The sequence below is a fragment of the Balaenoptera acutorostrata genome, chromosome 1, assembly GCF_949987535.1.
Source record: "Balaenoptera acutorostrata chromosome 1, mBalAcu1.1, whole genome shotgun sequence".
Taxonomy (NCBI): domain Eukaryota; kingdom Metazoa; phylum Chordata; class Mammalia; order Artiodactyla; family Balaenopteridae; genus Balaenoptera; species Balaenoptera acutorostrata.
Window position 1 is genome coordinate 105034306 of NC_080064.1, and position 25268 is coordinate 105059573.

At 37.6% G+C, this 25268-nt stretch overlaps 1 protein-coding gene across 2 annotated transcripts in view; it reads right to left on the reverse strand.

Moving 5' to 3' along the window:
• The window catches only part of GDAP2 (ganglioside induced differentiation associated protein 2), a 79784-nt gene that overhangs the window by 18390 nt on the left and 36126 nt on the right, over positions 1 to 25268 (reverse strand). For both annotated transcript variants that reach the window (XM_007169312.2, XM_057553328.1), the window contains exons 7-12: positions 18200 to 18359; positions 16007 to 16163; positions 8199 to 8275; positions 7376 to 7452; positions 4397 to 4536; positions 4040 to 4094 (exon numbers count right to left, since the gene is read on the reverse strand). In XM_007169312.2, the coding sequence (XP_007169374.1) occupies positions 4040 to 4094; positions 4397 to 4536; positions 7376 to 7452; positions 8199 to 8275; positions 16007 to 16163; positions 18200 to 18359 (666 nt within the window). The remainder of the gene's footprint in view (positions 1 to 4039; positions 4095 to 4396; positions 4537 to 7375; positions 7453 to 8198; positions 8276 to 16006; positions 16164 to 18199; positions 18360 to 25268) is intronic.

Here is a 25268-nt window from a genome sequence, read left to right on the forward strand (position 1 = left end):
TCATATCTTTTGTCATATTTATCCCTAAGTACTTAGTATTTTTGATGCTAGTTTAAATTATATTGCTTTTTAAATCTCAATTTGTTTCTTGCTAATATATATAATAGATTTTTGAATATTGATCTTAAACCCTGAAACCATGCTAAAAGTTACTCATCAGTTCTAGTAGCATTCTTGAGGATACCATACGGTTTTCTACATAGATAATCATGTCATCTGTTAATGACAATCAAGACAGCGTTATTTACTCCTTTCTAAAGCTATATGCATTTTTTTTTCTTTTTCTGGCCATATTACATTAGTTAAAACCTCCAGTACAATACTGAATACAAGTGGGGATAGCAGACATTCTTGCGAAGACATACTAAAAACCGACATACTCTTCTGTTTGTCTCCATTAAAGAAAAAATTTCAGTAGCTACTGGATGAATAAAAAAAATAAATGGATGATGAGATTTTGGGAAATAGTCAAGCACTTCTTCCTTATGTGCTATAGAAAGAAAAAATTAGCCACCTGCTGAGCATAACAAAATTAACTTTTCCAATAGTGGGAAGGTTAATAATATATTATCTGATAAGACCATGTAATCAGAACTCAACTGAAAGAAGAGTAGGAAAGACAAAGTGATTTAATTGACTGTTCACACATTTTACTTTTTTTTTTAAGCCTTGCCAAGCAGTGTTCCCATAAGCATAGCACTTTCTACTGTGCTGTTCTAACACTGAGGGACCAAAAAGAAATTTGCAATTTTTAAAAGAATTATTAAAATACTTCAGGCAAAATTTAAAGATGGTATTTCAATGACAGACAACAATTTTGTAAACAGTGACAAATCCCAAAGTGGAAAACATTCTCACTGAAGCCTTCACTCATCTTAGTTATGAAATTTAATGAGGACTTTTCACTACTTATCTTACTTAATTTCTCCACAGTGCTTTAAAATAATAACTATTTCTACCATCTCTGATGCTTTTCCCATCCACTGGCTTCCACAGCATTAGCCAATCTTAGTTCTCCTGCTGCTTTTTGATTACTTCTTCTTGATCTCCTTCCCTGATCCCAGGGCTCTGTCTTTAGCTGTCCTCTTTGGTCTAAGTCTGTGATTTTATTCATTAACACTTTTAAAGAGTTAAAGCTCTATTTACTTGATGATGCTCCCAAATTTACATCCCAATCCATGGTCCCTACATCTGATGACACCTGGGAGTCATGGATGACACAGTCCTTTCTCTCACCTGTACTCATTTAATAAATCACTAAATCCTGGGATTTTACACCCAAAAAATAAGTCATCTTTTCTCCAAACCACACTGATATATTCAGATTCTTCTTTTTTTCTTTGCCTAGACCAGGGGTTGGCAAATTTTTGCAAAAGCCCCTATAGTAAATAGTAAATATTTTTGGCTTCTTATATTAATATTATAAGAAAATTTCACTAGGCAGGCCTGAAGGCACCTGGAACAGTGCTATACTGGAGGCAGGACAACGTGAATACTAATTAGGTTGTTGCTGCATCCTTTGAGATAAGAGATGATGGTGAGATGAACTAAAGTAGAGGCAGTGGGACTAAAGACACAGACATAGAATTGGACAGTAGTAAGCACACAGAAGTGATGCAGTATGATGAGAATGAGGTAAGGCAAGTACCCAAGGATGCCTCCCTTGTTTCTGACTTAGGCATCTGGGTAGACAGTGGTCCCATTTACAAAGATAGGGAATACAAAAAGCAGTTTGGAGGGGAGTGGGAGATGACAACTTGAGTAGTTCTGTTTTCAAAATGTTGAACTTCAGGGGCCTGTAAGACATCTAAGTGAAGATATCTGATCAGAAGTTCAACATGCAGGTCTAAGCACAGGAATGATGATGATGGCTAACATTTACTGAGTGTTTATTGTATGTCAGATAATGTTTTAAGCGTTTTACATGTATTAACTAATTTCATACTTCTGACAACTACACAAGGTAGGTACTACTATTATCCCCACTTTACAGAAGATGAAATTAAACCACAGAGAGGTTACATAACTTGCCTGAGAAAACAAGTTGGTAATTGGTAGAGCTGGGATTAGAACCTACGTTACCTGAATCTCAAATCCATGCTTTCAAACATTAGACTTTACGGCCTCTCCAGACGTATACTTGGGAATTGCATATATTTTGGAGGGCTGTTGAAAGCACAGGAATGATAAAAAAAAGTACAGAATGAAAGAAGTCAGAGGATTTGGGGATACTAACACTCAAATGATGAGCAGAGAAAGAGGGAACCGCAAAGGAGACTGAGAAGGAGTGGCTAGAAGTAGAAGAAAAACTAGGCAGGGTAAGTTTCAAAGAAGCCAAGACAAAGTGTTTCAAGGCAGAAGTGATAACTGTGCTTAAGGGCATAGAGAAAACAGAAATTACTGGCGTTTTTAGTGTGAGCAGCTTTAGTTGCCATAGTGGGATCTGACCCAGACTGGAGTAATTTCAGGTGTATGACAAATGGAGACGGTGAGCAGAGGGCACAGATTACACTATAAAATTTTGGTTGTAAAGGGGAAGAGAGATAAACGGAGGCTTTAGCGTGTTTAAAAATTGATGAGTTAGATCCAGAAAAATGGGAGATAAGAAAGAGGATAATTGCTGAAGAGAGGTTCCTGAGGACAGGGAAAATATTCAATATATGTGTAGAGAAGAGTGGAGGCTCTGGAATTCAAATGCTTAGATTCAAATCCAGCCTTTGCTACTTTACAGTCGCTTAGTTTGCAAAAGTTATTTAATCTCTCTAAGCATCAATTTATTTGCCTATCCAATGGGAATAATACTACTATCTACTTCATAGATATATTATAAGGCTTAAACAAGATAACTCATGGGAAGAACTGGCACACAGTAAGTGCTTAGTAAACATTAGCTATTGTTATCACTATGGGATCCAGAGCACAGGTAGAGGGACTGCCCTTCATTAAGAAGGAACACACTTCTGTGACAGAATAAACGGAGGCAATGATAGGAAGAGATGGCATGTAAGTTTGGGGTGGGAGGGAGAAGACAGGGAGCTCCTCAGTGATGTGTTCTATGTTCTCAGTTAAGAATGAGGCAGGGCCATCTGTTGGAGTGAGGAGCTGCTGGTAGGACAGAGCTTGAGGGGAGCAGACAGCCGTGCTGGGACACTGTTCAGTGAAGCATCAAAGGACCGCTAGCAGTGAATGCCCCGTGAGTCTGCTGAGAGGCCCAAATTCACATGGCTCTATGATTTCTCCATCACTGCTCAGCAACCCAGATATGGGAGTGAAGAAAGCAGAATGATGGAATAGCTCAAGATCAGGTCTGGATGGGCAAGTGTGATGGAAGGGTTAAGAGGTCATAGGTTATTTTAGACATAGGTTATTTATTGACAAGAGTGGCTTAAGTGATGGAACATGAGTTTTAGGCTGGATAGGGAAGAAAAATAAAGATTAAAAAAAAAAAGAAGATATTTTCAGAAAAAGTAAAAGGACCAAAGGACTAGATATCTTGATGAAATCAAGATGCAGGATTAGATATTAGGGATGTAATTATGAGCAAGATAGCTATATAATAACTCTCACAGATCTGGCAGGCTAACACATAAGGTAGAAAATTAAACTAGTAATTAGAATTAAAAACAACAATGAAAGAAGACTAGAAAATCTTAAGGAAGTACAATGCAGGAGTACCTACTAGTGGCAGGATTGGTCAGAGAAGTTTTTTTACAGAAAGTAATTGTTGAGTTGAGCTCTGAAGGTTAAACAGGAGTTAGCCAGGAGCAAGGGCAGCAAAAAGCCCAGATGAACAAAGAGCACGAAGAGGCAAGGACTGAGGGACTAAAGGCCTGTAAAGGTCGCCTACAAAGATACTGGAGTTACATGGGACCAAAATATTAGGACCACAACTCAAGATCACTTAAAAAGGAAGGGTAAACAAAGAAATTAGCAGTCACAACACAACAGTGATAGCAAGAATTAAGATGATGAAATATATCTTATGCAGGCATGTAGTGCACTTAAATTCAAGATTTAGCTAAAAAGATAAATACCGTACCTTTGAACGAAATGTTGGATGAACAAAATAAACAGCCTTCAAATTCCTCTTGTACCTGATTCAAAATCAAAAAAAGGGTCAGTATAAGCCATGCCTAAAACCAGTCACCATTATGAACAATTAACTCTTTTTCCAGGTGTTTAAAAGCAGGGAAAAAGTTTACATATGAATTTACTTTGATACAAAATAAACTGGAGTTAAGGAGGGCCTATTATTAAAATATCCAATCTAAGTAAAACAAAAATCTTAGTTACATGAACTATCCTTTCACAAAATACACAACGATGTTTGCTACTGCTTAACACTCGGAAAGAAAAAAGCTGCTTTCCCCCTTCGTAATTTGAGAAGATAACTAACTTGACGTCAACAACATCGTAGAGTTTCTTCAGGAAGTCAGAGTCCAGGTGATTGTATTCGCTGGTCAGTGTGTGAAAATACACTAATACGTATTCCTTCACAGCAATGTGATCCATTACGTGGATAAAATATAAGAGCGCCTAGAAGAAAAATAAAGATAACGATCATTTTGTACAGTAGTCTATTTCACAGACGCCAAAAGAGAGAAAAAACCCAGAAGACTAATCTAATCTGTGCCCCAGGCACTGCAGAGAGACATCTCAGACTAACGAGTACCTCTTTAAAAAGATCTTCAGGGAAGTGTCTCATGCCAGTGTTTAGTAGTTCACATAATGCTACAGTATGGTCCCTTTCTGTCTTGTTCTAAGTGATGGAGGAGAACCGCCAGTCTCCATCCTCTCAAACAACCCTTCATATACTCAAAAGAGCTCTTCAGTCAACTACCAGGTTTTCTCTCTCTGGAATAACGGTATCAAAACCATGAGAGGGAGAATTTCTAGACTTTTAATCATTCTTGAAGGTTCTACCTGCATTCAGTGAAAGTCTTTGCAGTCTCCACTGAGAAACGGACTCATGGCTCTCACGTAACCAAGAATTACTATAAAAGGACATTAGAAGTGATGCCTCCCATGGCTCACTTTGAGGGCTAATTTTGTTAGCATCTTTAACGTTGAACTGAACGAGGAAAATGAGAACAGGTTTAGTGAGCAGATGGCAGTGGGCTGGGCAGCACTTCTCTGCTCTGCCTCAAACTTAATGTGACCTGGATCAGTTAGAGGAATATGCCATTACAAGAAGGATGAAATTTAAGAGAAACATTAAACACAAAGCAGAGACACGATATGGGCAGGGCCAGCATGACCCAGTGGTGTAGCTATAAACCACGACAAAGAGGAAGCTAAGAGGTAACCACTGAAGGATTACTATCAAACAGGTTATTTCCCCATTCCTCCTCAGGGGAGTCCTTGGCATTAACTTGAATGGACTAACATGGATTAGTTAGCATGGGTCCAACTGCTACCAGAGCAGACAGAGGAGGGCACTAAGGAAACACAGTATCTTTCCAGTTGCTACCTGGTTTGGACCTCACAATATATATGAAATGATACATCACGAACATCCAGAACACCATGCAAGTACACACCAGAATCAAAGGCAGGGGTTTATGCTTTTATTGGTATCAATCACATTATGAATGCTGAGAATGAATGTCATACTGATTATCAGTTGTTTTTTCCCCTGTGTGTATGTGTCTGTATTCGTATTATTATTTCTGCTCTTACCAGACTGCTTCTGGTCCTCTTTCTATCCACTCACCACCTCCTCCCCAAGGCAATCAAGATATCCATTTTCAGCTTCAAACTTCCCGTCTTTAGCTTGAATCTTTTTCATTATAAAGAAGTATAGCCACATGACAGAAAAATGTAGAAAACAAATTCTCCCCAAAACTACGAAATCCATTTTGAGATACTGATATGCATAAACTCACACCATGCCCCCCTCCCCCACAAAAAGGTCAATGTACATACAAGCTGTCCTTTCTTCTCCTATTGATATTATACCATAAACATCTCTCTATAGTACTTGCCTCTATAGCCATAATTTTTCAGGGTCACAGAACATTCCATTTGTGGATGCATAATAATTACCTGTTAGGAATTTAAGTTATAATTTTGGGCCACAAATGAGCCTGTGAGTAACATGCCCGATCCAGGGCTTCCACAATTTTTTTTTACCCAAACACCAGTGACCAGGAGTTTAAGGGCTTAGCCAGATACAACTATCCGTTTTTGCACAACTGTGTTTTATCTTAAAATTGTATTTAAATTTTACACTTTTGAGTACATTTTTTTTTTTTTTACTATGGTTAAGAATTAATTATTACAGTGATTCTCCTCCTTTGCAGTCCATGTCTATTACAATTGATGTTCTAGGAAGATCTACATATTTATCCCGTGGATTCAGCTGTCCCTTGCCCAAGTATTCCAATTTGGGCAATTTCTGGGCCTACAGCTACTTGCAAACCTAGGATTATTTCCTTAGTACAAATTCTCAGAAATGGAATTAATGGGTCAATGGGCGTGACCACTTTGACAGTTTCAATTCATCTTTGGTAACAGTGATTATTATTTAAAAGTAATGGCTAATTTTGATGACAGTCCCAGCTTGACCGTGTAGGGACAAGAAAACTCCCCCGCCTGACATGGAGGAGGAAATGATGACAGAAGCGTGACGTCTACTCAAGAATGAGGAAGAAGGTGGTCTTCTCCCCTTCACCACTTTTCCTTTGATTATAAAACTGTAGCCCACTAAGGTCTCGGGGTGCGGCACCTTCTCGCCCACCCGCTTATAAGCCTCACAATTGTCCTATTCTAATAAATCACTTCTTATCTATCAAAAAACAAACAAAAAAACAAACAAAAATAAAAGTAATGGCTAGTTTTGAAGGTGAAAAAAGAGATCTCATTTTAATTCAATTTTTTTTTTTTTTTTTTTTACTACTAATCAGGTTGAACACTTTCTTGTTTACCAGTAATACCATTTCTTCTGCTATGAATCATCTATTCCTGTCCTTTACCTCCAAAAGAAGGGATTACGAAATTATAAGATCTTGGGTTAACTACTACTTCCCTTCAGAGAGATAAAAGAGTTAATGTTTCAAGAAAAGCAGAATTTGATTATTAGTATAGTTATAATACAGAATGAGTCCAACCAAAAACTTGCCAGTTACATCATATCCAAAACAAAGCAGCTGCGTTTTTGGGGATCACAGTACGGCAATTCAGTATTTCCGTTTCTCCCAGAGCTCAAAACCAAACCCCTTACTGAAATGCTATGTGCCAACTTGCAGAATCAGGGCTGCTACTATATCACAGATACACAATTCTGTCTCATATTCTAAGCCCTGATTCCAAATTCATGTCCTACTTATTTTTTAAATCAACATTATTTATAAAACAAAGCTTTTTTGTGGCTTACCTTGTCCATATCTATTAATGTTACAGGAATGTTTCTTCCAACTACCACCATTACCGTGCGACCACAGTTATCAACACCTACAAACAGGAAATGTAATCAGCACCCAGAAACTTTATTCCAAGAATATTATCTGTCCTGGGCTCTGACCTTATAAAAATATTCTACACAAATGTAAAAGACCGAAAACCAGGAACATAAGTTTTTCAGATTTCATCTTCAGATTTCTTTTACTATGTGGAAAACATCGTCTTTCTTTTTTTTTTTTCCAGCTTCATGAAGTTTTGATGACTGCCCTTACTTTTAAGATAAGCCCTCTTACAGGTTTTAAAGCCAAAGGTAAGGTTGAGGGTAAAGCTTTTTTTATAAATAGCTTTTTGTTTAAGCACACTACAACTTTTAATAACATCAGTGATACAGGAAAAACTAAATGGAACTCAAATCTGAAAATTAACAAGTACTGCCTGGAAAAGAAATATAAAGGGGGAATCTGATAACTTGCACTGTCTCCGTTATATATTTATGTAAGGTTTGAATTTTGTACAGGAGGATTATGGTATTTTTAAAAGTAGAAAAAAAAAAAAAGATAGGAAAAGGACATTGAGAAGAAATGAAGTTGGCCAATGTAGAATTACTAGCTGAAAATCTTATAGTTTGAGATGCTATTTTGAAGATCTTGATGATGAGCAAAAACTATCTTCATTGTACAAAAAAAATCTATTCAGAGATAAAATGGACAAAATCAGAGAAAAGTGAAGTCTCTAATAGCATGCTAAGTAAGGTTCTTAATCAGTAAAAGAATAAGTTACCATATCCTTAAGCTCACCTGTTTGGTATAAGGCTTTTAGAGAAGCAATGTCAGATAGATCCTCAGATCTTGCTTGACACAACCAGCGATTATAACTAGAGAAATAAAGGATATAATTATTATAATAAACAGTTGTAAATTTATAAATGAGACCTGTTTTTATCTGTCTGTGTTCCTAAAGAATGATGTTTTATTATAATGAGAAAGGAGTTAAAGAGGCTGTTACACTATGCAGAATCTCTACTTTGTTATTCATTAAAAAAAAAAATGAGTTACTGAGAAAGGAAGGTATTCACACTAGATGAGTTTTAAAAATCCTTTATGAGCAAATGAAGACTACTCATATAATTGGCTAAGATATCAAGTACTCAAACTAAAATTGTTTTTAAATACTATTATCTTCCCCTACTAAAAAAAAAAAAAAAAAAAAAATGCAAAGAAGGCCTAAAGCAATAGCAGTTCTCCACAACAGATGTTCACTCATTCAACAAAGACTTATTGAGTGCTTACTACACAAGAGGTATTGAGAATACTCTAGTGAACAGACATGGTCAGACCCTCAAGAAGTTTACATTTCAGAAGAAAAACAGGTAAGTATTGTACATGTTATGTTGGACCACAAAGAAAGTAGGTAATTTTTTCTGGGAAGTCCAGGCTTATTTAATGACTGGCTAATCAAAGTAGCTGTACTGATACCCCATATACCAGATCATAGAGATGGCAGTTTGGCTTTGGCTAAGAGGATATTAAAACTGGAAGAAACATTAAAGATCTCAAAGAGTGGAAGCGATCTGAAAAAGGTCGAATTAATCTTAGAGTTACCAGTTAATGGTAGAGTTGAATTTGAAGTTGCACTCAGGTCTCCAGTTTGCTGGAAAGGTCAGTACTTTCTCTACTATTTCATACTTACTTCCTGAAAATTCAAAGTGCCACTTACTTGATTGTGAACAAAGCTTTCAAGGTACCTAAATGCATGAAAAGCAACTTTGAAGCATCTAGGCCACATATGGCAACATCCCACAACATAAAAACAAACACACAAACAAACAAAAAAAAACTAAACCAGAAGAGAGGATACTTGGGTCCTCACGCTATCACTTTCTATGCAATATCGGTAAAGTAGTTTCACCTCTATGGACCTCAGTTTCCTCATCTGCAAAACGGTGTTTATGTAGGACACCTTTCAGCTATGAAGTACAATCACACAACTAAGGATATTTAAAAGGAAGTCTATTACATATGGATTGTAATCAACAAGTGATATGCCTGCTAGTTTCACAGAAACTGTTATTGTTTGTGAAAACAATACTTAGTATTGCATAGTTCTATAGTCTATGTTTTCAAATTTAGAAACGTGCCCACCTGTGCAAATTGAAGTCAAAGACAATAACTTTTAATTTTAGTTTAAGATATAATTTGCAAGTCAAGAAAGGATCTGTGTTTACTGTAGTTCTCCCTATTCATACGTGCTATTCCATATTTTCACACAGAGCTATCTCCTAGGTTATTTACACTAACTCCCCAATTGTCTTGCTTTCTAATTGTTTTATGATTAAGCCATCTCCACATCAAGACTAAACAGAATAATATGTCTTAAATGTCTTATGAGCACCACAGGTCATGGCACAAAACATGCAACAGGAATTCAGTAAATACCTGTTACTTTCTATACTCTCTGTGTATTCATTAGCTCATTTTCAAAGATTTACTGCATAAATGCAATGCCTGCATCATAGCAAGGACTCAAATCTTTGTTGAATAAAATAATAAACATGAGTATTATTCAAGGTATTCTGGAGGCCTGAGAAGAATAATAAAAGGCCCTTGGCTTCATAGTTTAAGGTTGAATATATGAGATGGACATATTACAAAGACAACGAACATGGTAATAAGACCCAGTGAGATAAGCAATACAGCAGACATCTAAATACTGTATCAATCAAGTACGTACGCTAAGATGGGGATTGGCAGAGGTAGGAGTAGGGGTCGGGGGTGGAGTGAGGGGAAGTGAAGGCAAGGTCCAGGCCTGTTATAGAACTAACTTCTCCCTTCTTTATATCACAAAGATCAGCACAAGGCTTTACCCACTCACTGCAATATTTGCTTCTACTCTGTTGGACCTCAAGATAGGGACTATGTCTTAGTTGTCTCTATATTTCTAGCAAATTTCTAGGGTAGTTCCCAACACTCAGTAACTATGTATTCAATGAACTCTAAAGAAAAAAAATTTTTTTAAACTGGAACTCAGATGTACAAAATAGAATTAATTAACAGAAGCTTTTCCTGACTTCATGCAACTATCCCACACTGGACTTTAGGTAAAATCCTTGTTACACACTCTTATGGCATCCTGTAATGTAAATACATTTTTCATACAATAATTAGTTCAATATCTCTCTCCTTCGCAAGACCCTAAGCTCAATGAGGCCTGGGGCTGTATCTGCCTTGCGTGACACTTTATTATGTTTCTAGCTTGGCACATTCGTAAGGGCTCAATAAATATTTAATAATGAATGAGATAAAGTTTTTACTGTGAGGAATGACCTAAGAGTTATAGGCAACTGGATCTTAAGCCAACCGAGGAACGCTAATGAAGAAGAAGAAAGTTCTTGTGAAATAATTTTAAGAGTGATATGCCCAAATTGTGTCACAACTGGATGGAAGACCTGGAAATATTAATCAAGAACGAATTACTCAAGCGAATTATTACACAGAGACAAGGCAATGCTATGAAAGGAATGATCTAACCCTACAGCCGATCCATGTGACCATTAGCTTTGTTACTGAAGGAAGAATTGAAGGCTTTCAAAAAGATAATTCTAACTGAAGATCTACTTACTTCCTAAGAGATTAAAAAAGATATATCATTGGTTCAACTTGATCAACAAACATAACAGAAACCAAACTCAACCTGTGTAAATAAAATCCTGATTTAGAAAGAGTAAGAGAAATAAAAATTTAAAACTACAATCTTAAACTTATTTAGCCATGGCAGAGTATGTAAACAGATGACTTACAGCTCAGTTATACAGTAAACTCCTAAACGATCAGTCATCAGTTCCCAAACTTTTGAGTCTCAGGACCCTTTCATATTTATGTCAGTTACACCTACCAATATTTACCATTTTAGAAATAAAAAGAGAGATTTATAAAAAATATTTATTAATTCAAAAATAATAAAACCTATTATGTGAACGCAAATAACTTTATTTTTAAATAAGCTATATTTAGGGAGAAGAGTTATACTCTTACATTTTTGCAAATCTCTTTAATTTCTGCTAGATTCTTATATCTGCTTCTGCATTTAACCTACTGCAATATCACACATTAAGCACTCTCTGGAAAACTCCATTGAACACTACAGGAATGAGAATGAAAAGAACAAATAAGTCTTAGTAAGATTATAAAAAGGGTTTTGCCCTCATGGGCTCCCCGAAAGGGCCTAGGTTTCCTGGGTCACACTTCTGAGCTGCTGACAAGACCTCATCTTTAATTATCACAGACATGGGTCAGATGAATAGGAAATCTGAAAATCTTTTGATTCAGATGTAACTTATCACTCAAGGGAAGTGAGTGGTAGGGGTACTACGCCTTTGTTTCTTGGTTCAAGCTCTGGGAACCATAGGCTGTGCTCTTCCCCAAGCCTGTAGTTATGTGTTAACTGGATGTGCGCAACAACCTGAGCACCGCACAGAACACACCATGACATGTGAAGGTAGTGTGGCTCACTCATGAATTTCTAGACTAGAGAGACTACTTTCTTTATCTGTATATTTCAGTTCTAGAATATTATCTTGTACAGAGAAAATATCCGATGTTTCCTGAACCGACTGGAAACTGTCAACTATGTGACTAACTTGAATCTCAAGATCATGGCCTTCTACCAAAAAGAAGGACAATGTTTTACATGCTGTATTCATATTCCTTCCTAGAACCTACCCCTTTGCTGATGACCCCTTTCCAGAAAGCATGGACTCAGTAAATACAGATTCATTTTAAACTGGCTTGAACTAGTCATTATTAAGTGAAACAAATCTCATTAAAAAGAGAGAGCGATACAGACAGGCAAGTACCCAGTCCAGACACAAACAAATGCCACTTTATCTGTATCACTCACGCAGAAATGAAAAAGGGGTGTGTGTGTGTGTGTGTGTGAGAGAGAGAGAGAGAGGGAGGGAGAGAGACAGAGACAGAGACAGAGACAGAGAGAGGGAAAAGAGAGACGAGAGAATAGGGTAACTGATTTGAGAAAGGTGGTAACAAAGCAGTTCTCTGTATGTGAAAACAAAACGTGTCTGGTCCTTTCCCAGCTTCTCTGAAGCTGGTCTGTGTAGGTGCCTGGATATGGTAGTAGAGAAGGGAGATGAACTGCAGTAGCCACCTTGAAAGCTCATCCTCAATTAGCTGTAACTCTGGTCAAGTCACTCTTGGTGATCAATTCACCCTTCTATAAATTAGAGGGATCAGACCAGATCAGGTACAAAATCATCTAAGAAATCATCTAAGAAACCTTAGAAGGATGATTCCTGAGCCCTTCCCACAGAGGTTCTGATTCAGGAAGTTTGGTGTGGGGCCTATGAATTTTTAGCAAGCACCCCTGGTAATTCTAATGCTTATACACTTTATACTACATTTCAGAAAACTGTATCAGATAATTACCAAAACTCCTTTCAACTATAATGTACTGCTGAGAGACCACAGACCAGTGGTTCTCAAAGTGTGGTGCATCGTCCCAAGACTTTTTCAAGGGGTTTTGCAAGGTCAAAACTATTTTCATAATAACACTGAAACATCATTTGTTTTTTCACTGTGTTGACATCTGCACTGATGGTGCAAAAGCAACTGTTGGATAAAACGACTGCTGCTTTAGCATGAATTCAGGTGGAAACACCAGATCGTACTAGTAGTCATTGTGTTCTTAATTGCCAAAATACTCACAGGAAAAAAAAAAGCCAGTTTCATTTAAGAATGTCTTTGATGAGGAAGAAAAAATTATTAATTTTATTACATTAACCCTTGGAAATACATCTTTTTAATATTAATGTGTCAGAAAATGGGAAGAACACACAAAGCATTTCTGCAGACCGAAGCATGAGGTTGTCCTGAAGAAAAGGTCTAATTGTTTGACTTGCAAGCTGAACCAGCTGCTTTTTTTCATGGAACACCATTTTTCTTCAACTAATGACTGGCAGACAAACTGTGGTTATTTAACATGAGTATCTGGCAGATGTTTTGTCAAAAATGAATGAAGTGACCCTTCCATTTCAAGAAAAACCAACAGTATTTGTTACCAGTGATAAAATTCAAGCTTTAAAATATAATGTTGGAAAATTTGTATCCACCACCAGAAGCTAACAGTTTCTAATACTTAAGGACTTTTCTGACGAGATCAGTGGTGATATTATCAAACATAAATTTTTGATATTGTGTAATGTAATGTGTCAATATTTGGAACAACTGAATAATTCAGTGAGTCAATATTTTCCAAAAGACCAACACATCATGTTATAAATTCATGCTCTAAATTCCTATTATAAAATCTACTCAAAGTGCAGGATAAAACAACACATTTTAATATAACAATACAAAAATTCATAAATATGGTTTGAGATTCCATACTACAACATTATGAAACTACCGTTTATTGAGTTATGGTGTAATAACAAAGAATATCCCCAACTATTTGAAAAGGCTATTAAAATACTCCTTTTTCCAACTACGTATCTGAATGAGGGCAAATTTTCTTCATATACTTCACCCAAAACAACGTATTGCAACAGTTTGAATGCTGATATGAGAATCCAGCTGTCTTCTATTAAGTCAAACATTAAAATATCTGCAAAAATGTGAAACACTGCATTTCTCACTAACCTAAAAAATAGTATTTTTCATAAAAACATAATGGGTTATTTTTAAATGAATTAACAAATAAGTTATCATATGATAAATATTAGTGGGTGTAAGCCATGTAAAAACAAAAGCTCTTTGGGATCCTCAATAATTTTTAAGCATGCAAAGGGGACCTGAGACCAAACAGTCTGAGAACCACTGCCCTAGTCCAAAAAAAGGTACCCAAGTCTAGTTGTACATGAATCATGATGTGAAAAAGTTTTAAAATATATACAGAGGTCAAATCCCAGTCATGTGAGGGAAAGCCCAGTCACTGTATTTAAAGAAAAATGTTTGCCAGATGATTCGTACACATGGCCAAGTTCAGAAACCACTGAAACTGTCATTCGATTGTGCTTGCCTTTAGAAAAGCTGTTCATTGGTGCCCCCTAGTGGCTAATTAGCTTTTGTTTATGAAAATAAAAGGAGAACTGGACTTCCCTGGTGGTGCAGTGGTTAAAAATCCACCTGCCAATGCAGGGGACACGGGTTCGAGCCCTGGTCTGGGAAGATTCCCACATGCCACGGAGCAACTAAGCCCGTGCACCACAACTACTGAGGCTGCATTCTAGAGCCCACGAGCCACAACTACTGAGCCCATGTGACACAACTACTGAAGCCCACGTGCCTAGAGCCCGTGCTCCGCAGCAAGAGAAACCACCGCAGTGAGAAGCCTGTGCATTGCAACGAAGAGTAGCCCCCGCTTGCTGCAACTAGAGAAACACCTGTGTGCAGCAATGAAGACCCAATGCAGCCAAAAATTAATAAATAAATTTATTTTTTAAAAAAAGGGACAATAAAGTGAAGACCAGGAACTCAGGAAAAACAAAATTCTAATTCTATAAGGGACTCCGGAGATCGTCTAGTCTGACTCCCACTTTATACATAGAGACTAACGACAACCACACATCATTACAGTATAGCGTGATAAGTGCTAGGCTATGGTTTGGTTAAGTACAGGGTGTTAAAAAAAAAAAAAAGGGAAAAAAAAGCATACGGAGGAGGCATTGATTCCAGACTTCTATTCCGTCTATTCCAACTTATCTCCAGGGAGATAAGTTTCTAGAGGCAATCACTTCTGAGCTGAAACCTGGAGAATGAGCAGGAATTGAAGAACGAGAGTGTTCCAGTCAAAAGGGATGGCAAGTACCAAAGCTCAAAGGTAAAATAGACCATAATTTGCTCAGTATTAAAGAGAACAGCAGTGACCAATTTTAAGAGCTTGCTAAGTACCAGGTACTGTGCTAAGCTCATTACATTATCTTATTTAACACTCACGACAACCCTATGAGATGTTACCCCCCTCAACCAACCCTATAAGATAATGAATATTAATCAATTATGGTGTATGATTTTTCCTTTAACATTTTTTGAAAAGCAGCTAGCTTTCCAAGGACTGTTTGTTAATCCTTGGACAAGCTTACCCAGAAGTACAAAAGCTGCTTCTCTTTATGTTTCAAAAAGGAGTTATTCAGAATTGCTTTAGAAAACACCTAAAAGAAATGGAATGGCTTTATAAGGTCCCGGGGATAAATCACAGGGAAATAAAGCTCTTTTAACGTTAATCCAACCATAGATTATGCTTTAATTATAAATATAGTAATGTTAAGTAAAAACTTTGTAACTTGGTTTTTCCCTTCCCCTATTTTCTGCTTTTAGAATATAATCTCACCCAAAGACACTACAATCGCAGTAGAAAGAGTAGGAGCTCTGAAATCAGAGATGCATTTGAACGCTGACTTCATCACATACTAATGGTGTCCACTGATAAATTAACTTTGAATTTCTGCATCTACAAAGTGGGGACATATCTTTCTTAGTGGATTGTCATGAAGAATAAATGAGACCACGTTACATGTAGATCATTTAGCAGAGGTAGGCCCTTTCTTGTTTCTCATGTCCTTATGTGTCTGTCAGTCTAAAGGGGTTTGCCTTACTTTCTTTGATGCTGCTTCTGCAGGGTTGCCTCTGATAACTGTCCTTGAAGGATCAGTCTTCTTTGCTTATCAATATCTCCTTCCATTCGAGCAAAAGCGTGAGAGCCAATGAAAGACAGATCAACTCCCAAGCCTTCTTCCTCCTCTTCTTGGTTGTCTGCAACAAAAATACTATCAATAGAGATGGCAAAACTTGACAGTAAATGCTACAAACAGATTGTGAATGCTGCTATAGGGATGATTGCGCAGAAACTCAAAAAACCAGGGTTAAGATTATTTTTTGAGAATGAAACTGAAATCAGATTCAGGCGTTTGAAGAACTGAAATAATGAAAGAAACCACCTGTCCATGTGGGATGGAAGTTTTAGGAACACATGAAATCAAATCAAGGGGACCTAGGTGTAACCTTAGGAAGAAAAGAGTAGAATGTAATAATAAACAGAAAGATAGAAGCAATTATACTGTATGTGGGTTTAAAGATGAACTGTAGCACAACATCTAACGAAAGAGAAATATAAAGAAAAAATGTTTGGGGTCATTTATCCAGAATTGTTTAAGAAGGGAGTCCTTGACTGGCTGGTACATAATCTTCAGTCCTTTTGTCAGGTAACCCCTTAAGGAAGATGGATGGACCAGGATTTCAGGGTGTGATCCACAATCACTAAGATATGTCTTGACGAGCGTTCTGATTTTCTACACTGGTCATGCCTACATAATCATTCTGGTACATAAGAGTTACAGTTCTCACTACAAATTAATGTTACCTTTCTGATTTATCCAGATGATCATTTAACGTTTGGCTAGCAGCCAGTCCCTTGGGAATGGATCATCTCTTAATGTGTTCCCCACTGCCTCACTAGATCTGTTTTAAAAAAAATTCTTTTTTAAAGAAAGAAAAAGCAAACAAACAAAACCCTTGGACCATGGCAGGGGAGCTTCCCAAGGCAATGCCACCACCTGAAGCCGTTCAGCTGGGACCTTCTCACATCTATACCACTGCTCCTCAAACTGTGACAGGCAAGGGCTGAGTGTGCCTTTATCAAAAAAAAAATACCCATAAATGAATCTTCTCTCAATCCCTCAGGTAAGGCTGATTTTACATCTATTTTAACAGATTCTATATTCTAACTGAAAATATTTATGAACACTAGAGCCTATGAGGTAACAATATTTTCTGAGATATGGATGCAAATCAAGCAGTCTTTGAGGATGGGGGATAGAAAGGGACCTTTTGGCTAATGACTAACCAGCACTGCCACCTCAACTGATTTTGCTTTTCATTACCCCTTGTCATATAAAACGCATTTTACGCATTTAAGAAAAATTATATTCTATTGTGGTAGTCACAGTTATGAGGATTTCCAAATGATGCTGGGCACGTTTCAAGGCTGTACTCTATTGATGGCTCCCTAAAAGTACATGAGAACCCCTCCAGGAAAGCGTGGTTCACAGACATTTTCTGATAAAAATACTGGTGATAAAAAAGAGATGAGTAGCCTTCTATAGATTTTAACCTGATGCTCATTTAAAAGTGTTCACAGCAGGCATCTCACAGTAATTCTTAAACTGCTGAATTTTGAGATCAAGTTCCAGCAATGAAGCTTGTGAGACATGTCTCCAATAGCACGTATCCAAGAAGATACATGTCTCTCTTAAACATGTATCCAAGAAGATCAGTACAAGCTGTCCTACAGAACAGCTTCAGAGGAGCTCCCATCTTACCCTGCTCTACTATCACTTCAATCTACAGCGGTATGTAACCTAAAGAAGCAAAACAAAACAGCATTCTTGTTTCAGTATTTAATGTTAGGTATGGCTTTCAGAGGACACAGTTGAAGCTGTTGAAAATTTTAGATGATAATATACTTGATTGCTTCCTCAACAGTGTCCTGCATGAAACTATAAACTTCGTGAGGGTAAAAATGTTGTCATATCCACCTCTGAATCTCTACTGCCTAACACAGACTTGACATTATATGTAAATATATAAATATAATACATATATATATTTTTTAAATTTAAAGAGTAAACCTTAACAAGAATAAGACTCTAAAAACACCTAAGTTGGTCTTGATCTTAGTGTCACGCTAATAGCCTCCCAAGGGTCAGGCTGAACTTCCTACTTCTTCGGTGGCTGACGTTTACCAGAGTCTTTGCTTCCTTAAGAGGGAAAGTAAGAAAAGGAGAACTCACCCTCCGGGGCGCCAGGTTTTTCACTTATTCTTATCTGCCGTTCGGGTACCACAGGCTCCCCTTCTGCATTTCCAATATCTGCAGGTAGGTACGGCAATGAGCAACTCTCCTCCTTTAATGACCTTGGGAAGTACAGAGGTAGCAGCTTTTGGTAAGTAGCCTGTGTGAGAAAAGCCAAACGTCGTGTGAAAAATAACGAAGTAATGAAGCAGGCACCAGCAGTGCTTAGTGTTGTTCCTTACACCGTGAAGACAGCCTTCATCACGGAGAAAGACCACACCACTTCTAAGCTCAGACTGTATGCTGCCTGCGACCCTCAATCAGTTCTCGTGTTAAGGATCAGGGTTTGTTAGTCACTCAAGTTGAGCATGATTCCCATCCTGGCAGTTCCAGGTCACTGAACCTGGAATGAAAAGTTCTGTGACCCCTGTCCCCAACCCCTCCTTCACCTCACGAGTGATATTTGTCTTTCAAGATTCAGCTCAGACACCACTTCCTTAATCCTCAATGTGCCATCAGGGTCCACTGGACCCAGGTTTAGTTTTTTTTTTTTTTTTTTTAAAGGATTTTCTTATTTATTTATTTATTTATTTATTTATTTATTTATTTATTTTTGGCTGTGTTGGGTCTTCGGTTCGTGCGAGGGCTTTCTCCAGTTGCGGCAAGCGGGGGCCACTCTTCATCGCGGTGCGGGGACCGCTCTTCATCGCGGTGCGCGGGCCTTTCTCTATCGCGGCCCCTCCCGTCGCGGGGCACAGGCTCCAGACGCGCAGGCTCAGCAATTGTGGCTCACGGGCCCAGCTGCTCCGTGGCATGTGGGATCTTCCCAGACCAGGGCTCGAACCCGTGTCCCCTGCATTAGCAGGCAGATTCTCAACCACTGCGCCACCAGGGAAGCCCCAGGTTTAGTTTTTGAGATTTTTTTTTTTTTTTTAACAGTTCTAACTCTTTGTGAAGGATTGCTATTTCATGACTTCCATTCTTTCTTAGAGATTTCTCAAAGAATAAAGATATATCTTACTTAAAAAAAAATAGAATAAAACTCATTCTATCTTATAATTTCCATATGGGTTGGTCCACTGGACTCATTCCTAAATCCATGATACATTATAGATACTTAGTGCTCTTATTTTTCCTATATCTTGAAGCATTTTGCTTTTTCATCATCCTAGAATTATTTTATCGTTATTCATCAATTATTCCCAACTATACCAAAAAAGACTACAATAGAATAATAAGAAACCAGAAGAATGATGGAATTGCCTAGAAGGACAGAGAAATCATTATCTGTCAGTTTTCCTATTATGTCACCTGCAATACTGCATCATCTTTCATGTAAATAAGTATATTATATGAGGTACGTAAGAAGACTGGATTGTAAGTCAACTGTACTCAAAAAAAAAAAAAAAGACTATAGAGACACCATCTTTGCAGCCTTTTTAAAAAACAGATATAATTCATGTACCATAAAATTCACGTTTTTTTTTTTTTTTTTTTTTAGGATTTTCTTATTTATTTATTTATTTATTTATTTATTTTTGGCTGTGTTGGGTCTTCGGTTCGTGCGAGGGCTTTCTCCAGTTGCGGCAAGCGGGGGCCACTCTTCATCGCGGTGCGGGGACCGCTCTTCATCGCGGTGCGCGGGCCTTTCTCTATCGCGGCCCCTCCCGTCGCGGGGCACAGGCTCCAGACGCGCAGGCTCAGCAATTGTGGCTCACGGGCCCAGCTGCTCCGTGGCATGTGGGATCTTCCCAGACCAGGGCTCGAACCCGTGTCCCCTGCATTAGCAGGCAGATTCTCAACCACTGCGCCACCAGGGAAGCCCTAAAATTCACGTTTTAAAGTATACGATTCACTGGTTTTTAGTATATTCACGAAGTTGTGGAATCATCACCACTATCTAATTCAAGAACATTTCATCATCTCAAATAGAAAATCTAAGCTCATTAGCTAGGTCATTCTCCATCCCTCCCTCCCCAAGCCCCTGGCAACCACTAACATTTCTGTCTGTATAGATTTACCTATTCCGCACATTTCATTAAAATGGAATACAGTATATGGTTTTTGTATCTGGCTTTCTCTACCTAGCATAATGTTTCTAAGGTTCACCCATGCTACAGGATACATCAGTACTTCATTCTTTTCATAGGTTAATATTCCATTGTAGGTATATACCATATTTTGTTTATCCATCTATCAGTTAGTCAGACATTTAGGTTGTTTCCACATTTTGGCTGTTATGAATAATGCTGATATGAATATTTGTGTACAGGTTTTAGCGTGGACATATGTTTTCAGTTCTATTCTGCATACACCTAAGAGCGGAATCTCTGTTTAACTTTTTGAGGAACTGCCAGGCTGTTTTCCAAAGCAGCTGCACAATTTTACATTCTCACTAGCCATGTATGAGGGTTCCAATTTCTCCACATCCTAACTCTTGTTATTGTCTGTCTTTGTAATTAAAGTCACACTAGTGACTGTGAAGTGCTATCTCATTGTGATTTTGATTTATATTCCCTTAATGGTTAATGTTATAGAACATCTTCCCACGTGCTTGTCTATTCAAAACTTTTGCCCATTTTTTAAGATTTTATTTTTTCATAGCAGTTTAAGGCTCACAACAAAATTGGGAAGAAGGCAGAGCGATTTCCCATATCCCTTCAGCCCTCACACATGCAGTCTCCCTCACTATCACCAACCCCCAACAGAGTGGTACCTTTGTTATAACTGATGAACCTACACTGACACGTCTAATCACCCATAGTTTATATTAGGGTTCAGTCTTGGTGTTGTACATTCTACAGTTTTGCACAAATGTATAATGACTTGTATCCATCATTATAGCACCATACAGAGTATTTTCACTGCCCTAAGAATCCTCTGTGCTCTATTCATCCCTCCCCCATCCTCCGGCAACCACTGACCTTTTTATTGTCTTGGTAGTTTTGCCTTTTTTGGAACATCAGATGGTTGGAATCATACAGTATGCAGCCTTTTCAGATAGGCTTTTTTTTTTTTTAATAAATTTATTTATTTATTTATTTTTGGCTGCACTGGGTCTTTGTTGCTGCCCGTGGGCTTTCTCTAGTTGTGGCGAGCGGGGACTACTCTTTGTTGCGGTGCGTGGGCTTCTCATTGCAGTGGTTTCTCTTGTTGTGGAGCACGGGCTTCTAGGCATGCGGGCTTCAGGAATTGTGGCATGTGGGCTCTAGAGCGCAGGCTCAGTAGCTGTGGCATGTGGGCTCAGTAGTTGTGGCTCATGGGCTCTAGGTGCGTGGGCTTCAGTAGTTGTGGCACACGGGCTTAGTTGCTCCACGGTATGTGGGATCTCCCCAGACCAGGGCTCGAACCCGTGTCCCCTGCATTGGCAGGCAGATTCTTAACCACTGCACCACCAGGAAAGTCCCAGATAGGCTTCTTTCACTTAGTAATATGCACGTAAGGTCCCTCCATATCTTTTTATAGCTTGATAGTTCATTTCTTCTTAGTGTTTAATAATATTCCATTGTCTGGATATATTACAGTTTATCCACCCATTCACCTACCAACATATTGGTGCTTCCAAGTTTTGGCAAATATTAATAAAGCTGCTATAAACATCCTTTGTAGTTTTTTGTGAGGACATAAATTTTCAACTCCTTTGGGTAAATACCAACTTTTGTCCATTTTAAAATTGGGTGATTTGTCTTTTTACTGTTGAATTATAAGAGTGACCAATTTACCTATTTTTATTTTGGATGCTTGTGTCTTTGACATCACATCATATCTAAGAAACCACTGCCTAAGCCAAGGTCATGAAGATTTATACCTATGTTTTCTTCTAACAGTTTTATAGTTTTAGGTCTCATATTTAGTCCCTAGATACATTTTGAGCTAATTTCCTTTATATGGGTGAAGTAGGGGTTCAAATTCATTCTTTTGCATGTGGATAACCAGTTGCTCCAATACCATTTGTTAATAAGACTATTTATTCTTTCTTCATTGAATTGTCTTGGCAGCCATGTCAAAATTCTATTACACTGATCTATATGTTTATTCTTATGTCAGTACAACATAGTCTTGCTTACTGTGCTTGGAGTAAGTTTCAAAATAAGTTAAGTGTGAATTCTCCAACTTTGTTCTTTTTTTCCAAGGTTGTTTTGACTATCCTGGGTCCCTTGCATATCCATGTGAAATTCAGGATCAACTTGTCAATTTCTACAAAAAACTCAGTTGGAATTTTGATAGGGATTTTGCTGAATCTGTAGAACAATTTGGGGAATACTGCCATCTTAACAACATTGTCTTTCAATCCATAAACAATCCATCCATTATTAAGGTCTTTTAAATTTTCCTTCAAATATATTTTGCAGTTTTCAATGTACAAGCCTTACACTTCTTTTGTTAAGTTTAGTCTTAAATATTTGATTCTTCTTAATGCTACTGTAAATGCAACTGTTTTCTTAATTTCATTTTTGGATTATTCTTTGCTAGTGTGTAGAAACACTATTTTTTATATTGATCTTATGTCCTGTAACCCTGCTGAGCTCTGTTAGTTCTAATAGCTTTTTTGTGGACGTCTTAGGATTCTTTTATATACAAAAACATAGCTAACATTCCTGGGATAAATTCCACTTGGTGATTTTATATTACATAATCCTTTTATATGTTGCTGGATTCAGTATGCTAATATTTTGTTAAGAATTTTTGCATCTCTATTCTTATGTGTAGTCTGTAATCTGTTTTTAACTTTCATTGGAAAGATTTGAGAATTCAGACTTTTTCATTTTCAGCCCAAAATAGCAAAGAGAAGACAACTGAACAAAGATGACATTTCAGAATTATTAAAGGAATCAAAGGTGAATGTAAAGACACAGACAGCAGCACTTTATTAAAGATGAGGTTAAGATTGATCATATGAAGTGAATCTCAGACACTGAGTCTTCAGAAGACAATATCCTAGATTAATCTTCTCAAATTCAAGAACCTATGAGTCAACAACATATTTCTATGGGCAAAGTAGAAATATGGCATTCTCATTCAGTGAGTCACTATAGGAAGGACTTGACCATACAGGATTTTGTGATAAGAACATTTTACTAGAAAGATGTGACAGTATTCTTTCATCTTTTACGATGTTTGTGCAACAAAATTTACTTGATATAAAAAGGTTGGTTACATTTCAATTCTTACTGAAATACCTTATCAAATTGTTTTTTATTATCCCTTTATTATTCAATAAATTATTTATAAAATGACCTTTAAAAAAAAGTCCATTGGACCTAGATGATAAACGTTAATGACTATTTTTTTTCAGGTATACTGCAGGTGAAGAATTTTTCTCTGTTCCCCTGGGTCTGGCTTAGGTGCCCTGATAGACTGCCACAGCACTGTGATGTACACTCCCAGCACAGCATTTGCCACACCTCAGGGTGGTCTTTGTTTATCTGGCTATCTAACTATTAGTCTACAAACTCCCTAGAACAGGGTATCTTATCTTGGTACCTTACTTGGTATCCTATTCTATGACATGGTCAACTCTCTAGCCCAGACTTCACTCCTCAGCTTTAGACTGAACAAGCACAATGGCCTGCTGATCATCAGTTGAATACACTGATCCCCTAGGATTCAACATGTTCAAAATAGAACTTGTCTTCATCCCTTCTCCTCTCTCTAAAACTTTCCCCCCTTTCTACCTGCTGTCTCACTGGTGGCATCATTATCCAGTCATCCAAGCCAGAAACCTAGGAGTCATCCTTAACTTCCCTCTCTCTTTTCCCCTACATATTTGTGACCTCCAACTCCAGCTGAATTTGTTTAATATTTTTTTTAAATTTCAACACCTCCAGTGCCCTTGTTCAGGCCTCATCATTTCTCACTTGGAATATTACAACCGCTTATTATCTCTTCTTGTCACTTGTCACTTGTCTTTCTCCTTCAAAATCATCCTCCACATAGCTAATATACAAGTTAGACCACATCATTTGTCTGCTTGGAGCTCTTCTATGTTCTCCCATTGTACGATTGATAAAGTATGAGATACCAGGCCTTGAGTGATCTTGCCCCTGCTTAACTTTCATTTTTGCCACTCCTAGCCTCACATTTTATGCAATACACTACACCCGTTCTGCTATTTCTTAGTTATATGACTGTGCTTATGCTTGTATGACTACTGTTATTTGCCCTTCCTTTGGAAAATTTTAGTTATCTTTTACAATGATTTCAACTTACATATCACCATCTATGGAAAGTATTTCCTAACCCCATGCCAGGCTGGAGCTGTGCACTCCTATCCTTCCCATACCTCCATTAATGCCCTTACCACAATTATCATAACTTATCTGACTTGTCTGTCCCCACCAACAGACAGTGGGTTCCTTGAGGACAACGACCATGACTCATTCACTGGTGTATTCCCAGAACCCAGTAGAGTAAACCTGATATATCCTAGACATTCAATCATAGGTCACTGAGAGAATGAATGAATAGGTAAACCAGGTGAAACAAGAAGAGATAGCAAACATGGTAAATGTGTCTTACTTCAGCAAATTCAAAATGGTTTATATCTCATATATGTACCTATATATACTTTGAATGGCTATTTCACATGTATTAATTCATTTATCACAAAACTCCTATGATATAAGTACTGTTAGTATTCATTTTTTATCAAAGCACAGAGAGGACACAAAACTTGCCCAAGGACACAAAACTCAGAAATAATACAAGCTGAATGGGACAGAGCACACTAAAGCTAAATAAAGCTTAATAAGATTTTAAAAAGAACTTATTTCCTAAAATGGCTCTAAATTAAATTGAAACATACTAAACCTAACCACACATAACAAACCATAAACCTCGCAACTTACTCAATACTAGCCACTAGGCTAGGCTGTCACCTGTTTCCAGGTCACAGAGACAACAGGGCTTTTCCAGCAGTGGTGGTTTTCCAGTTATGCTGCCCAGGCACCCAGTGCTTAGGTCATAAGGCAATGCCTTGAGCTGTCTTGAGAGCTAATATAGTGAATAAATCAGAACAACTCCACCTTATAAGATTTTACTGCGTGATAACAGTTTATCAGTGAAAAAC